General features: G+C 39.4%; 2 protein-coding genes across 2 annotated transcripts in view; both read right to left on the bottom strand.

Moving 5' to 3' along the window:
• Nucleotides 1–2,270: 2,270 nt before the first annotated feature.
• LOC117958095 (cytochrome P450 2K1-like) lies at nt 2,271–7,172 on the bottom strand. The gene is made up of 9 exons (XM_034894356.1): nt 6,842–7,172; nt 6,544–6,706; nt 6,132–6,281; nt 4,799–4,959; nt 4,396–4,575; nt 4,145–4,286; nt 3,142–3,326; nt 2,874–3,015; nt 2,271–2,777 (listed from the first exon to the last, which is right to left on the bottom strand). The coding sequence occupies exons 1-9, from the start codon at nt 7,049–7,051 to the stop codon at nt 2,563–2,565; spliced, it is 1,548 nt and encodes a 515-aa protein (XP_034750247.1). The 5' UTR covers nt 7,052–7,172; the 3' UTR covers nt 2,271–2,562.
• Nucleotides 7,173–10,024: 2,852 nt separating this feature from the next.
• abca3b (ATP-binding cassette, sub-family A (ABC1), member 3b) overlaps nt 10,025–17,812 on the bottom strand; it is a 29,282-nt gene continuing 21,494 nt past the window's right edge. The window contains exons 24-32 of the mRNA XM_034894349.1: nt 17,184–17,356; nt 15,280–15,414; nt 14,968–15,162; nt 14,658–14,845; nt 14,370–14,540; nt 13,452–13,648; nt 13,071–13,144; nt 12,299–12,451; nt 10,025–12,253 (exon numbers count right to left, since the gene is read on the bottom strand). Coding sequence (XP_034750240.1) covers nt 12,320–12,451; nt 13,071–13,144; nt 13,452–13,648; nt 14,370–14,540; nt 14,658–14,845; nt 14,968–15,162; nt 15,280–15,414; nt 17,184–17,356 — 1,265 coding nt within the window. The 3' untranslated portion in view covers nt 10,025–12,253; nt 12,299–12,319. The remainder of the gene's footprint in view (nt 12,254–12,298; nt 12,452–13,070; nt 13,145–13,451; nt 13,649–14,369; nt 14,541–14,657; nt 14,846–14,967; nt 15,163–15,279; nt 15,415–17,183; nt 17,357–17,812) is intronic.

Raw genomic sequence — 17,812 nt, 5'->3', positions numbered from 1 at the left:
TATTGTCTGTAAAGCGTCCTTGAGTGTTAGAAAGGCGCTGTTAAATAAAATGTATTATTATTATTATTATTATTATAGCGGGGTCACACATTCTGACAGCTGCTACTTGTCACTATGCCTGAGATGGTTTATATGGTCACCAGCGGTTTACTCCTTCTCACTAGGAAAAAAAGAACAAAATCATACACCTTACACTCGTGAACGTAATGTATTAAAGTTTACGCCATTGCGCACTCTTCTTCGCCCTGCATTGTACCACGCACGGGCAGACGACGTGCCCCCTCTGCGGTCACTGTTCCTGATGGGTCACAGTTTTCGGTGGAACACCGGAGCAAGCAAAACTATGCTAGTGTACAGAAATTACAAGTTTCTAACCCAAATAAAAACACACATTGTCCGCGTCAAACTTCTCAGATAATGCTCCAAATGGTTTTATAGTGCTTCAAAACATATTTTTATGTAGTAACACATATTACTAACCTGTTTTGATTCAGGAAAAGTTAGTTGCGTACTTTCCATAGACCGTTGATTTATATACAGTTTATGACTCGTTCAGCAGGCTGTCCTCTGTCTGAGGGACGGAAGCAGTGTTGCCAGATCTTGCGAGGAAAATACGCAGCCAGGCCTGTGAAAACAAGCCCAAAACAAGCGACTTTTTCTACGGAGCCCCCCTAAGATCCTGGAAGAGAAAACCAAATAAACTGTGTGCACGGTTTTACAATCAATGGGGACATATTGTCAATTTCCATCCATGTGGACAGATTGGTAAACTGTACACACGGTAGTTTATTTATTTTCTCCCCCAGAGCTTCAGGACAATGACCACAGGAGCGAGTTAAACCACCTTTTAACATATTTTAACATTAGAAAACTGATGGGATGTCAAATATATACTTTTTCAGTGATTTTGAGTTGTTCCCCACAACGGGTTGAATCCATTCTTTTACTCCTTTCTCTTTTTCCCAGTCTTTGATATATTTGTTCCCGTATTTCACCCACTTTTTCCCGGGCATTTATTCCTCCAAATCCTCTTCTACAGTCCAGACCATCAGTCGCTACTCGCGCATTTTCCTAACCAGAAAACAACGGACTACCCTGCTCTGCATCTGATTGGCTATTACTCGTTGTCATCTGGGTCAAAGCCAATAAGAAGCAGGAAGTGGGCGGGAAATTACTCTGCTGTCTGCAGTGTGTACGGGGAAAGGAGAGGGACCGAGGTAACAAACGTCTGCGTTTAAATAACATATAGAAAATATCTGCTTGACAACTTATAATGGAGCTGGGAAGAAGCCCAAATAAGCAACTACACTTTAGTAACCAGCCCAAAAAACTACCAATATTTGTACGCGACTTTAAAAAAAACAAGCCCAAAGTTGCTCATAATAAGCGGACTTGGCAACACTGGACGGAAGCCATTGTGACAACTAGCGCTCACCTAACGATACTCGTCCCCTTTTGGCGTAGCGGTTAAGTGCGCAATTACACTTGAAAGGCATCCACTGAAAATACAGTAAAATCTGGGCTCTTTAACAGAAAATACATTTAATTAGATTATAAACAATTGTGAACATATAATTGTAGATTTTAACACATTGCGACATGACAAAACGATCCCAAACTCTATCCATCGCAGCCAGGCTCTGATCACAGCAACGTAGTTAGCTAACGCTACATCATATATTACCAGTTCCTCAGTGGTTCGTGTCATTTGGAAGCATCGTTCATTGAGCGTCTGGATGTCTCTATGTTACACACACTATTGATGGGATGGACAGTAAATCTGTATCCTGCCCAACAACATATTTGCGCCACAGTCAACAAAGGAAGGAAAAAGTTGCAAGTCTACAAAGGGCTAGGATGGACACAACTTCGTTGCTAGTATTGATGCTATAGCTAGCTAACAATAACCGAGTGCCCCGCACATCAGCCATACTTTGCTTGTATCGGTTAGTTTTATTTTTTGGCTTAAATGAAACTGAAACCTCAACTGGGAACATAAAGCTGAAGACTTGTTATCGAATCAAATGGTAAAGTAAATTCGGCATATAGCTAGCTAGCTACAAGCTTGCGTTAGCTAATCTGTCAATTAACGTTACGTCATATTTTTAAAAGGTGAAGAGGTTCACCCAGTAAGAGCATTCGCCCCATGTTGGTGGAGTTCGAATCCGACCTGTGGCCCTTTGCTTTGTGTCCTCTCCCTTTCCATTCTACTAACTAGCACTACAACAAAGGGAAAAAAGCCCCCGAAAATAATCTTAAAAAAAAGAGGTTCAGGAGCCGTCTAATTGCAGGCAAACGACCGTACTTATTACGTTTTGATTGTGAAGTTTTATATTTACCCTGCTTATCACGAAATGAAACTATGTACAACAGTTTAGTAAGACTGTGGTTAGTTTCTGTACTCTCTGCATTAAATCTGGTTAACAATTGATTTTAAAAGCGGGGTTCGGAGTGCCAACGTTCATTAAACAACAGTTAGTCGATGGTGCCCGTTTGTGTTGGCTAACGTTTATGACCGTGTCATGACTATGTGTTGTTTCACTCTGCCGTTGGCCCAGCCAGTTATACGGCTATGCTCCAGCTCTCTTCCTCATTGCGACTGACGGCACACAGCTCATGAGGTGAAGGGGCGAGGACGAAGCCCACAGCTGGTGTCAGATCCAGCTCTTCCTCTGTAACTCCAGGTGGAGGAGTGAAACGAAAGCGCTGGAGGAGGGCGGTGAAGAAGAGGAAGAGCTCCATCCTAGCCAGACTTTCCCCAAGACACACCCTGCGACCTGAGCGAACGAAGATATTTTCAGTTAATCTGGATCATGTTGTGTAAAATATCTCAGTAATACCTAAACAACATAAACTCAACACAGCTGTTGTACCTGCAGAAAAGGGCATGAAGGCGTCTCTCCTGATAAATTTACCCTCCTTATCCAGGAAGTGGGAAGGGTTGAAGGTGTGTGGGCTCTCCCACTCGTTCGCATCATGCAAGACAGAATTAAGAAGAGGAAACACAGTAGTCCCCTGAAGACAAAAGAAGAGAGCAAGGTGTATCATATAAAGTCACGTTTTCAAGTTTTTTGAGTTGGATGAAAATTTCCTGCAAGGACATGTGTTGTGGATAAGTACTGAAACATGTGAGCATCTAACCTCTTTGATAAAGTAGCCCTGGAAGGTGACGTCTCGACTGGTTTTGTGAGGAATGGCCATGGGGATAATGCTGGCCAGTCTCTGTGTCTCATGGATGACAGCATCAGTGTAGGGCAGGCTCATCTTGTCCTCTACCCGGACCTGACGGCTTCCAACCACCCTGCCCAGCTCCTCCTGGACTTGATCTGATACACAAAATGATAAATTGATGTTCTTTTCTGCATTCATTTTAACATGAGTAGACTATCAGAATCTGTAGCCATGCTAGTGGCTCTCTGAAGCTGTACCTTTGGCTGATGGTAATGTCTTAAATAAAGTGTTGGACAATAGTTAAGGGATCGCCAAAATAAATAAAATTCATCGTGAGGGGGCATGTCATGACAATAGTCGTTGAGACATTTCACGCCAAACCACAAATGTCCATCTCATGGTGGCTGACAAGGAAAGTCAGCGAATCATCATCAAAATCATTAGGGTTCATCCTCTGGGAACCATAAAAGTCTGTAAAAGAAGTTGGTGGTGGTGGACTATCTGAGCGACAAACCAACAGAGAGCATGGCTTTGAAAAAAACAAAAAACTTGTTGTTTTTTATGATGAGTCCGGGAATTTTTGCTTTTGTGTGACAGATTATAGTGTAGACGGGGAAGAGAAAAAGAGAGGTATGACATGCAACAAAGTAACAATTGAACACAGGTTATATGGCACGCACTGTAACCACTCGGCTATCAAGACTCTTCAGTATCTGTGTGATTATTAATCAGCTGTACATTTCCACTTTGTTCAAACTCAGATATGTAAAATATTCTGTAATCTAGACAACCGGAGACTGATATGTCCCAAAACTAGCATGAAAACTGAACCACTACAAAAAGCAATCTGTAAATAAAAAAAATGTTGAAGAAGAAAAAAAGGTGCACTCAATGTCTGTACATCTTCACATTTCCTTAAAATGCCATTGCTGACAGAAAAGTTTAACCCCCCCCCCCCCATCCCTCTCTTTACCTTGTATACGTGGATATTTAGCCATAAGCAGCAAACTCCATCTCAGTGTTGTTGCTGTGGTATCAGTACCAGCAGCAAACAGGTTTGTTATTGTAAATAGCAAGTTATTTTCATTGTAGTGAGTGTCCATAACTGAAGAATCCTAAAAGTAAGAACACCGCATATTTATAAAAAATATATACATTTATATAGACATGTGCAACATTGCTTTTCTGTTTGTTCGATGAAAAACACAAAAGATGTTGTCTTACCTCTTCCTTCTGCTTCCGAATCAGAAAACAGTCCACGAGGCCCCTGCAGATCTGAGGGTTTAGTGTCTCTTTCAGATTGCTGATTAAATCTTTGATATCTCTGATGTTCATTTCAACATTTTTTAATATGAGCTTCCGTTTTTCTATCCAACCAACCAGCCTGGGAAACATGTTGTAAATCTGTGAAAACAACAAAGATTATTAAAAACAATGTTCCACAATAACAACCCGAGTCGATGTCTCTGATAAAAAAAAAACAATAGCAGAAAATACTATTACCATTCTACACAATTATTTAATAACAGTATTCATTTAGTCCTAGATCATGCATTTGCCAGTTACCATTGCATGTGTGTAATCCCCTTAAAAAAGCAGGTATTTAATAAGCAAATATGTAGCCCACCTGGATTTGTGGAGAGCCGGTAATGCGTATGGTCTCGTTGGCTCTTCTCACCATGTTTTTGAATCGGAGGTCATTGTATTCAAACCTGCTTCCATACACGATAGAGGAGATGATATTGGATGTCGCATAATTCACCGGTTGTGTTGTATCAAATGGTTTTCCTGTAAAATGCCATTGAGAAATATGTAAAAGGTACAGTAGGTAACTTCAAAAAAATATTTTTTTGTCATATTTTCTCACTGTATCCTGACAGTACAACATTAGACAGATGATCTGTGAAAAAATCATGTTCCTCTCACCTTCGAGCTCTTAATGGCATTTGCAAGTTTCCACCTCGCCTAACGATTAACAACCAATCAGAGCCGAAGAGTCTCTAAAATATTTCCAATGACTACTCGTGAACTGCGGTCAAATTGACAAACTAGTCAGTTTTGATCAAATACCAATCAGTGTGCTTCATTGCCTTTTTTTGGGCTCAAATGTTTTCAGAAACATATTTGAACTGTTTGGTTTTAAAATGAGAAAGTCTGACCAAGTCGAGCAAAAACCAAGGAAACTCTCATTTTACAGCTCAACAGCAGGCTACACTAAAATATGTTTCTGAAAACATTTTAGGCGATATAGGCAATGCAGTACCATAACCTTGATTCACATTTTATTAGCGCTGCTTAATTTTCCAGTTTTACCAGTTCAGAGGTTTTTACATCTATGCGTGCGGACCGGCTATCGGATAACACACAAAAGGGAGTCTGACTTTACATTCTTTGCTCAGGACGCCATTACTCCCCTAAGTCTTTACAAAGCAGATTGGTTTGCTGCTATGTTAATTTTTTGAATGTCGAGTAGAGCCCCTTTTAGTAGGCCTACAAAATAAGTAGTAGACCTAGAAGTGCATTTTAACACTGGCTACAAAAAATGCTTAAAAATATGGATGATGATTTGAACACAACTTGGTGAGAATAACAACTTAAATGTAGCCTATAGATGTACAGATATGTAGAAGAAAAAGGCGGATCCGTCCAATGTGTTGTTTAAATGATAGAAAAGGAGTTCCAGTTCGTTTTCTACTGTCCTCTGTATTGTGAACAATGCTTTGAGTAGTAAGATAAAAATAGATTTTGATTAAAGACTGAGATGGCTGTTTACTAAACATTTGCCAGTTATCTTGACAAAGCCTGGGAGAAGAGATATTTTTTGTACTGTTTTTTAAATTGTTTTATTATTTGATTATCTTTCTTAGTTTTCTGTCATTCATGTAGGCTATTTCTCCACATGATTTGTATACGGGATGGGCTAAACAACTATACATATTATCACTTTGTTATCTCCACACCTTCATGCTTTGCAAACATTTGGATCAGATAGTGGCATTCCTCCAAGATCTTTTGTTCAGCAACTCTTTTGCCCATCCCAAAGTCCCTCAGGGTCGTGAGGGCAAAACGTCTCAGCTCTTTCCATGATTCTCCATTTGCAAAAAGAATTCCTTTTAAAAATGACATGCAAGTTAAATGTAATTTGTAGAAGTCATATATGTACTAGATGCAATACTTATCAGTAATATGCCTAAACAAAATAAAAACATTAAACACTGAAATAGATATAAATATATTGTTTTTTCTATAACTGTTATTTATTTTATACTGTCATTTAAATTACAGTTTATTTACTGTCATTTAAATTATTTTGTTTGTGTGTAAATACGTAAACATTCTCTTTATTAAAGATTTTGTAAAAGCAGGTCTTACCGTGACCTTTAGTCATATCATGAAAAATAGGGGAGACATATCTGTCTCCAAACTCGTCTGCATTGCTGACCAGAGCCTCTTTGACTGCTTTGTATCCTGACAGAACAACCACTTTACTGGTTCCAAAGTACACCGTAAACACAGAACCATGTTTCTTTGAAAGCTGGAAAAATACAAAGACAAATGTAGTCCAATTTGTCAGAGATATGAGGACACTTCTTATTGTAAAGGGCCTTCAGATAAATTGCTATAAATGCTAGGAAATGGATTTGGTTTGGGACAGGAGTGCTCAACTTACCTCACAGAGGCTTTGGTAAGGTCTTTTGAGATCAAGCTGCAACAGGTTGCCAAGCAGGGGAAGAGGCCTTGGCCCTGGGGGCTCCTTCTCTATTTCATGGAAGGTGAAACTACTAGAAACAAGATAGATAATAAGACAGAGAGCAACAACTCCCAGCAAAGTGGTGGGACTAGAGAAAAGGAAGAAAACAAAATCCTCCAAAAGAGACATTTGTTCTTCTGTTGATGGTACTCCTCTGACTAAGTCTTGCAGTTGAATGAAAATCCCCTAGATTATGTCCTCTGAGATGAGGTAGGCTGTTGTGTTGCTAATCATCTACCCGCCCCTTCTGAGCGCTGCGACAATGGGGTGAGCAACACAGTCTCAAAGGAGAGGCACAATTGACAGAAAAAGCAGGACTTGTCTTCCCACTTTTTCTTCTTTGGGTTTTGCATTCTTAGCATTGCACTACTGTGAGGGTTAGTTAAAGAAGAATTTCAACATGTAGCTCTGTTGTTTGGAAATTTGGAGTGCTGTCAGTAGCAAGAAAAATGAAAACAATCGGGGCTGCCTACACCGAGTTATCCTCCTGCTAGCATAGGCACCCAACAGGCTTAAAAGGGAAAGATTAAAAAAAATTTTTTAGCCTCTTAACATGTTCAAAATGTCATTAAAAGTGCCTACCCATGTGAAGTGATTCCTTCCGAGTAAACACAGCAAATCTGACTGCAGTAAGTTTCATACAGAAAGGCATAATAATTGTGTTAATCCATACCTCTGTTAATTTCCTGTTTTACAGTGAAGTCCACACTAGTCGAATGTCAAACTCTTACAAATAAAAATTCCAAAATGTATTTTTTCCAATGTTAGAGCAAAAGGAGCAGTCAGTATCAATGTCAATTTTAAGACTCAAAATATAGACTACTTTAGCAGGGTGAAATCTATGAAAAAGGAAATATAAAATTGAATAATGTTTTTTAACTTATGCTTTTTATCTGTACCCTTCCTTTTTCTGATCTACCCTTTTCTGAAGGCATAACCAGAAACTGATAGTCAGCATTGAGAGCATTAAGTCTAAACTTGAAAACACAAGGCTCACAACGCCATCTACAGATGACATAAGTTAGTCTGTTGTTCTTGGCCAAATCACCACCCGGCCGCCAAAACGTCCCCACTCATATATAAGAAGCTCCTCAATTTTCCCATAAACTTTCCAAGATTTTGCTTTAGTCCAACAGTTTTTAAAACAAAGTTATTCAGAGGTAAATTGCTCAAAATCCGTCAATGGAGTGTAGTTCCTTGTTAAACATCCGGAAACTAACCAGTACGCCTAGACAATTCTGGATTGTTTTAAGCTGTATACATATGTGTATATAGTTGGAGCTGGTAAATGTGACCCGGGAAAGGAAAGTTTTGGGTCCTCTGCTGGAGCTGCTGCCCCTGCGACCCGATACTGAATAAGTGGACAAAGATGGATGGATGGATGGATGGATGGATGGATGGACCCTCGAGGCAGCAGGTTTGATGCCGGGTTGGATGCTCAATCAATCAATCAATCAAGTTTATTTGTATAGCCCTTTACAATAGCCGAAAGGTACCCAAAGTGCTTTACAACAAAGCCATAAAACAATACATAACACATACAAAACATACAGATACAATTAAAAGTGCTGTAGTGGTGCAGCGCTGCAGGACATTGACCCTTTGCTGCATGTCATTTCCCATCTCTCTCCCCCCTTTCATTTCTTCACATTGACGTGTCAAAATAAAAGTGTGTGAAAACCACATGAGTAACTGCAAGAAGAAAAGACACTTTAAAAATTAATTGGTGACCTGTAGCTTCTAAATTTGGCTATTCTGTTGTTGTATAAAGTATTTAGTTAAGTAGCAATAATGAATATGCTCTTGTGGAAACTCCCCTGTCAAAAGAAAGTGTTTGCTCCCAGGCTCCCCCTCTCTGTCAAAGCCCCAAAAACCCAGGTGAAGCAAACAAGTTATCACTTCCGCTCAAGCCGCGATGAACACGTACACCCCCTCAATATTTAAAACAACAGATACAACAGATAGGCCTAATATAAATACCATAAACAACATACAGTGTGTTGCTTCTGCCAATGTGTGCTTCTTTTACCGATATATATTTAACGATTGGTTTTGCATTTCTAATTCTAACAATGTTGCCCATAGCAAGACACCTGTCAAGTTTGAAATTCATCGGACTATACAGTTTGAGAGATGTGCATAACACACACATCCGACCTCTCTATTTTCGCTGCATTTTGTATTAGTTTCTGTAAGGACAACATTGTAAACTATCGTTCAAAAAAGGTCAGCTGCTCCCTGATCAATAAACCTTGGATGAGATCACACAGGCCTTCTCAACAGAAGAAAGAGCAATTTCATGGCAGGGGATCATGATGAACTTTAGACAGTCCAAACGGAGCTAAAGGGCAATCTGAGATAAGCCAAAAACTATTTCAGGGCCAAAATGGGCTGATGGAAACAAAGCCCTCCAGGCTTCGGATAAGCAAAGCGAGGAAACCCCTTTCTGTGATCTCTCCAACCAGATCATCCCACCCAGATGCAAAGTGGGCTGCATTTCTGCCTGGTATTAGAGTCTGATCCCAAGGGCACCTCGGGGTATGTTTTTTTCATATCTGGCAGTAGAATGTGTCTCCAAATGCATACATAAACACAAATCCTTCATTAGAATAGTGCCATGTCTGTCAACAGGAAAGAGAAAAGTTATTTTACGGTTCATGTTATGAGCCGTGTTCAGCTACTACTGATAAAGAAAAAAGAAAAACGTTTTAACAACAAAATCATGGAGGCCTTCTATCGTGAAGAATTTATAAGAAATTAAATCTTTAGACCGTTTTACAGCCACTGCTTCACTATTCAGACTTACTGGCTGTTGATGTAAAAGCAGAAATGTCTGTAGTAATACCCTACATATTGGTCAATTTGGGGATGTTTGATGATTAATGCATTGTAGTACAGCAAAGGAAATTGTGAAATCAATTTTTGATATATATATTTTTTTTAATTAAAGTTACCTTTTTAAAAGGCCCAATGTAATTCTTTTAAACGGTGTAAAACGTTTATTCACTTATACTTGTAGTATAAAGCCATGCAAGTAGATTCAAGAAAGGTGTTAAGTGTCAATTGCTGGAAAAATGAGACCTGACACTGGTATTTGCTACCATTTGCATAGAACATTATTTTAATTTAAAAAGAACAGCGATACATATACAGTTGACATGGTCAGTTTTATGGTACAGTCCAGTATACAATTACAATGATGGAAATTCCCTTTTCAAATATGATTTACTGTATTTCAGCATAACTCCATCCTTCAACATCTGCAGTGTAAACCTTTCTATTTCTCCTCAAACTAAGTATCTAACATTGCAATTGATTCAAGTCATACATGTAATGAGAAACAAATTTAGAAAATACACAAACAAAATAGTCACAATTATAAGGTTAAAATTCTTTGAAGACCAATAAGCCACATATCCAGGTCTTTTTAAAGTGTCCGTCTCTACTTTTCTTCTCACAAACATATCTGATAACATGAAGAAAGCATGATGCTGTTGATAAAGTTTATAACTGGGAGTGCTTTTTCCTTTTGTGTAAGACCGTAAATACATTCATCTCACTTCTGTGAAGTCAGAGTGATGTTTGGAGAGTAGGAATGTCATTTGTGCATTTGTACAGTTATGTGATTGCTGATTCATTCCACATTATATTATTAGTCTTTAACACTGATGAAAAGCAAGAAACTTCTCATCAATGTGAGGGATATCTCTTTTTGAAACTTTGAATGTTATTCAAAATATTCTTACAGAATACATACTTTTACAAGTTCTTTAAAGTACAAATAAGGCTTTAAGAAAGTGATACATTGGGAACGCTCTGACATGACAGGTTCATAGAAGCACATCCAAATGAAAGAGGAACAAACATTGCGCTGATCCTTCTTCCTCAGAACAAGGGATCTATTTGTAGAGGATTTAACTTGTGTTTTTACCCTCTATTATAATGTTGGGCCTTTTTAAGTTAAATAACGCTGAAGGAGCAGCTCTATACAGCAGTAAAGGTTGTCCACACAATATTTAAGGACTATCATTGCATTGTTTAACCATAGTCTGGATGAAATCATGAGTCATGATTTGCCATACTCTCTGTACCACACACATTCATTTAATTTATAGCCACCAAATTGTACATTTCAAAAGATGTAAAAGTATTGCTACAAAAGAACTTTTTAAATCAATTGTTAAGCTAAGCATTGTCACACTCACACACATGTGTACCGTGTGGGGGAAAAAGTGAAAACACTCCTCAAAAAGGTATTTGTTTTTAGACCCAAATAAATCCCATACCATCTGAAGCAACTTGATTTAAAGGCAAGACATCCCACCACATTTGAAAGTAATCCCCTGCGTGACCCAATGATTGATTCCTAAATAGCTTCCATGTAAACTGCAATTGGCTGGATGCCCACATGGTAACACACTGTTGGTGTAACTTGTTTGGCAGGGATACCAAAACATTGGTTCCCAAGACCTGGACAATGGAGGCGTGTTAAAATGTACTCGGGACTAAATGTACTCAGAGGATTACTCCTCAATGAGGACCGTCTACTAGTATATCGCTAGCAGCTCTCTGCTTTTCTAGTATCATGCACTCTGTTAATTGTATTGTATACATGCATTCATTAATTTGCCTAAAACAGCTATACAAGAGTAAATGTTCTGCTCAGGCCTGGCGACTAAGTGGTTTTTAGTACCATGAACACATCACATTATTTATATCTGGCAACAACATTGAGAGGCTCTTAAGGATAACCAGGCATTTTGTACAGGGTAATATAAAGAAACAATAACCCTCTTTAGTTACATAAGGCGCAACGGTGTGCAAACAATTTCATTCACGTATCAAACTGAGTAGTTCATTCTCTTGTGGTGATCCCAGAAAAAAAGCGCAAACTCTTGGTAACATAAGCAATCAAATAAAATCATAAATAACAAAAAAGACAAGCCGTACACACACAAATATTAACGGTCACACACACAATACAGAGTAGTGGTAGTATCTAGTAAGTGGTTTCATTGTCTTTGACCTCACTAAAAAAGTGCAGTTCATTACTTGGTATAATCATCATCCCCACACATAATAATTACAATTCTACTTCTTTGTCACACAATAACAATAGCAACGTAACGAATGACCCAACAAAAGACACACTGACTTGATACAGTAGTAGAAATGCTGAAGTTGATGCAACTGGCCCTGGTGTGTGTGTGTGTGTGTGTGTGTGTGTGTGTGTGTGTGTGTGTTGTTGGTCACGGTAAAAATGGAGCTGATATTAATAAAACCTGCTCCAGCCTGTGTACACATTTGACGTGTGACCAAACAAGGCCGTGTACAAAGGTCCTACACACAAGCACCACTGTAAAAATGGACAAAGGCTGGACGGATTCCTTGCATCACTTACTTTCTCCTACTCTCCTTGCAGTGCTGGAACTGGGCAAAGCTAAGAAACACCTGCTCCAGTGATATCTGGCTCACACAGTAGTCTTCAATCTGGTATTTCTCTTTGGCTGCCTCCAAAGTGCCAAACACCTAGGTGGGAGTAGAGAATAGAGAGGGAGACAACATGGAGAGGTGTGATATAAATGCATCTCTGGTATTATCAAAGACTTTGAGCCACGATCAAAATTTAAAGCTACAGTCTGCATCTTTTAAAAATTTAAAATACAAATAAATACACGTTATTTCTGCCTATTCGGTCACGGTCACGGTCACGGTCACACACACACACACACACACACACACACACACACACACACACACACACACACACACACACACACACACACACACACACACACACACACACACACACACACACACACACACACACACACACACACACACACACACACACACACACACACACACACACACACACACACACACACACACACACACACACACACACACACACACCTATTTGCATCTTTTTTACATTTAATTTTTTCAAGGTTAGGTTATTAGCGTTGTTTTACCATTACTTTACATTTTCATTTTTTGCAAACTTCTGTGGTCGAACATTTCTTTGAAGCTATAAAATTGCAGCTTTGTTATTTAAGTGTCACCCTGTACAATTCTGTCCACTAGAGGTGGCGCAAACACAGCCCAAGTGAAGAGAGACTACTGTATGTCTGTATAAGCCAGTCACCTGTGCCCAGGTAAGTGTTTTGTCAGTCAAATGATAGTGCACCATTCCCTGGTGCTCATCCTTTAGTTGACTTCCTGTGAGGGGAGAAAACACACATGGTTAGATTTGCTTTGTTTCAAATTCCGTTAACGGCCAAACACCCTCAACTGTTTAATCTATTTTGAAAAGGTTGTCTTGCCATTCAAATGTAGAATGATAACTATAAATGCAGATATAATAGCACGTTTTAATCTAATGTTAAAACACAGTTGGTTACTTGGTTATTTTTTTAGTTACTGTTTTAGCAAATACAGTTTTAGTTTACTATGAGTGAAATAAATATTTTGTAGTTCTAGTAATAGTAATAGTTATTATTGTAAATGTTAATTGTACGCCTCTGACCTGGGAAGGTACTTTCGATGAAGTCTTTAAAAAGCTGCAGTTCAGTGTCTTCCAACTCAGCCTCTGTGTGTATTTTTGCCAGCAGGGTGTAGCCACTGCCAAACTTGCTCTTCAGGTGTTGGGGACTCCCGAGGCACTTGAACTGACCGTTGACCATCACTGCCAGCCTGGTACACAGGGCCTCACACTCCTCCATACTGGGGAAGGAACATATCAGGGAGACAGGTCAGAGGTGTAAGCATTCTTATGTCTTCTGCTTTTCAAGTATCAAAATGTAGCAGTAAAACTTATTTGAAGATGCATCCAGAGCTTTTCCATTAATAGCACCACATTGTAAAAATACCATGTTACAAGGAAAAGTCTAAAATTTAAAACATTATAGAAGAATTGGGTAGCAAAACTACTAAAAAGAAGTTTAATCTATTATAATGCATCATATTGTGTTACACTTATAATATGTTTTTTTTTGGCATTTCCACCTTTAATGGATAGAACAGCAGGGTGAGAAAGAGGAGAGAGAGGGGAAAGACAGGAAATTGTCAAAAGTTTGGACTCAAACCCTGGACCTCTGCGTCAAGGAATGCACCTGTATTTGTGCATCTTGCTCTACCAAATGAGCCAACCCGGCCACACTCATAACATGTTTTGTATGTAAAATTATATTTTGTACAGCGTTGAGGAACTTACATTTTACTATAATGGAATTGTTGCTTATTGAGGTATTGGTTATTCAAATAAAGGATCAAGGTACAGTTTCATCAATTATTATTTTCTCTAAAATGTAGTTAGGCAGCAGTATAAAATAGCAGAAAATAAAAATAATAAGTATAAAGGACCACTGCTTCAAAAATAATAACCAAATTCAGACCTTTGCTAAATGTATGACTGCTGATGCCCAATACAAACTATAAAGCTCACCTATGAGAAGTGATGATTATGGCCTTTCCAGACTCCCGTGTGCGTGTTACAGCATCCCATAGCAGCCTCCTGGCCACAGGGTCCATCCCGGTCGAAGGCTCATCCAGAAAGATGACCGGAGGCCCACCGATCAGAGCCATGCCTGCACTCAGCTTCCGCTTGTTACCGCCACTGCATATGTTGATGGTGACATATTATTCACAAACACTTGCTCAACAAAACACAACATTATTCAGGTCAGTCTGTGGACAAAACATAAAAAGGAATGGCTCAGAACAGTCTTCGCACCTGTAGCTGCGGATCAGTTTATCGGCATGAGGCTCCAGCAGCAGCGACCGCAAGACATTCTCCACACAGCCAGACACATACTTCTCTGGTATTCCTCTGAGCCTGGCATACATACTCAGAGTTTCTCTTCCTGTCATGTGGTCCAACACGGCATCAAACTGAGGGCAGTAACCAATGCGCTGCTGCACCTGCAATCCAGAGATAAATTCCCTCTTTCAAATCTTGGCTTTTTGAAAGCTATGTGGCATCCATTTATCTTGCTATTGCTTTAACAGAAATGTCCTTTCCTTCCATCTCCCTCTGCTCTTACCTTTTTAATGTCCCTCAAGATGCTGTATCCATCGATGTAGGCATCCCCGGAGGTAACGCTCTCATCACCAGTCAGCATCTTAAAGGTTGTTGTCTTGCCTGCTCCATTAAAGCCTAGGAGCCCAAAACACTCCCCTTTCCCTACAGCTAGAGACAGCCTGTCCACAGCCAGAAGACTCTCCCCGCTGCTGTACACCTGAGAAGGAGAGATAACAGTGGGTCTGTACCACCTTGTCATATCTCACAGAGACACACATTTCGACCACAAGGCAGTCCGTCTCAGTCAGACAAGGAAGACTCCTGTGCTACGTACCTTGCTGAGCTCCTGTAGTATGAGGGGGCTGCCAACCATAGACTCTAATATTGGCTGGCACTCCAGGACCCTTTTTCTCTCTTCTGCCACGTCCCTGTCCTCTGGAAGCAGTGCTGTATCCTCTATAAGAGGTAACTAACACACACACACAAAAATATCAACCCAAAGAAGTAAGACATTGTGTCCCTATGTCACAAGGTGATGTCATGTCCAGAGTTATTTTTAAAATACTTTATAAGTAGTACTATGTTATAGTATGTCATAGGGGTAGACAAAAATAATATACATCTAATTATACTTCATGGACAAGATTAGGCAAGCTCAGCTAAATTACATAACATATGGAAACTGTCATCTTCAACCTATAACTCTTTTCATAAAAGCACTTGGGGTTGCAAATAACGACAACAACTATCTGACAATAATTTTCCCAATTCATTGCAATGACAAAAAATGGCTGCCAAAGACTTCAAATTGCTTGTTTTGTCCGACCAACTGTCTGAAACCCAAAGAGATTCAAGAATATTCTAAGAACTGACTGAGAAGCTCAAACAAGACAATGTTTGGCCCTTTTTCTTAAAAAGTCAAAAGATTATTAATTCTCAAAATAGTTTCAGATTAATTTCCTGTTTATTAACTAATCGATTAATAAATTACTCACTAAAGGGTTAGAGAAGTTTCAGACGAGCTATGCGGTTGTTAAATGTGAAAGAATCCTTACAGTAAAATCGATGTGCTGATGAACCCAGAGGTGGTTATAGATCTTATGAGTGTGTAGTAGCACCTCGTTGACTTTTCTGCCTGATAAAGTGTGGCGCAGGCTGGTTTTATTACGTGACGAGTGAGTATTGAAATGTATCAATTTTGGAAAAAGCTATTTAATTTAATACAAGACTATTATCTTTGGTATGGTAAAACCATTTACAGGGGCAGCTGCACTTATGGGATTTTTCCACTGCATGGTATATACTCGACTCGTCTCTACTTTTTTGGTTTCCCATTACGAAATTTTTTTTTTTAGTACTACCACAGTCAAGGTTCCATGCGAGCTAAGGCGATACCAAAAGATGACGTGAAAACCTGCAGATTACCAATTGGCCGGAGAGAATAATCCCTATTTACTGTGTCATCATTGCTAGCAACAGACGGGGGATGGTCAACTTTTAATTAGTTTAGCCAAAGGTTTTCTTTTTTGCTGCCTCCGGCTTCTTTTGAAACTAATTTGTCTTCTGCCTTGGCAGCCACATGCCGAGAGTCAAAAACAACACACCTTTAACGTTCTGTGTGTGTGTGTCACGTTAGGTCACGGCAATTTCCTGCTATGACGATCAGCCACGGCTTGCCTCACGCTAAGACAGTACTAATCTGCAATGGACAAAGGAGGACGGGGCACCGCGGTCGAGTCCAGTCGAGTTGAGGAGGGCAGGTACCGTTAATGGAAGAACGCCATTAGAGGGCAGGTAACTTTGCTTCTTTGATGTTCTGTATTAGTCTCATGCTGCAAATCAAAATGCTAACTGACCACAAAGTGCCTCTTTTATAAGAGTCAAATGTTGCCAACTGCCATTAAACCAAATATGAACCACACTAGTGTTTCTAAGTGGGATGATCCCTTTCATAAATTGTTTACATGCTGTCTACTCCCAGTGTTTGAATCCAATCTGCCATTCACTTCGTGGATCTACAACCACTACTCTAGTTGTCTTTAGAGATATCTCTTTTTTTAGGCTTCAGTTTGAATATATTTAACCACCCTTTGAAAATAGTTTCTTAGCGAGACCTCTGTGCAGTGCCAACTGTGGCTGCTAGGAGATTTCTGATTCAACTGGAAAGTTTCCATTCTCCCAAACAAAACCCATACAAAAAACACAGAAAAAGACAAACCCTGCCTTGTTCACAGCTACCTGTTTCCGTCTTCTGCCCAGAGAGGTAAGGAATCGCCGGAGAGTGCGGACACACTGCAGCTCGATGACAAACAGCAAAATAATAAAGACAACACCCTGCAAGGAGAAGGCCACGAGGAAGCGTCCCACACCAGGCTCCGACATCGAAAAGTAGTTTTTCTGGTACGTGATGTCTAGAACAAGAAAAACCTTGAGTTAGATCAAGTAAGTTAAGGGTAGAAATATGCAGGGTTTACAGAAGCTATGTGATCATTCCATTATTAGGGTTTATTTAATGACTGAAAACTGGATTATGAAAATACAATTTAAATTGATTTGGATGCGTAATGCACAATTTTTTCTCTTTGCTTTCCCTACAGAAGTATGAAACAACCCCATCATCCCAATATATGTGTGTAATACTGCCACCAACTCATTGTTTTAACTATATCTTCTAGATCACATATTTTATCCAGGTCCTAGACTGCATCTTCATGGTTTTAAAACTAAAATCTTACACCACCTCTTTGGAGAAAATAAAAGAGCTCTTCATACTCTGAGGCTGCATTATGAGAGAAATGAAGCTCAGCGTTAATTCTTTTAGGAAGACTTTTAAGCTTTCATTCACCTCTTTCTTAAACTAATAAGCT

This window comes from Etheostoma cragini, chromosome 15 (assembly GCF_013103735.1).
Source record: "Etheostoma cragini isolate CJK2018 chromosome 15, CSU_Ecrag_1.0, whole genome shotgun sequence".
NCBI classification, from domain to species: Eukaryota; Metazoa; Chordata; class Actinopteri; order Perciformes; family Percidae; genus Etheostoma; species Etheostoma cragini.
The sequence above is the reverse complement of the archived record's forward strand: the minus strand, read 5'-3'. Positions and strand labels throughout refer to the sequence as shown.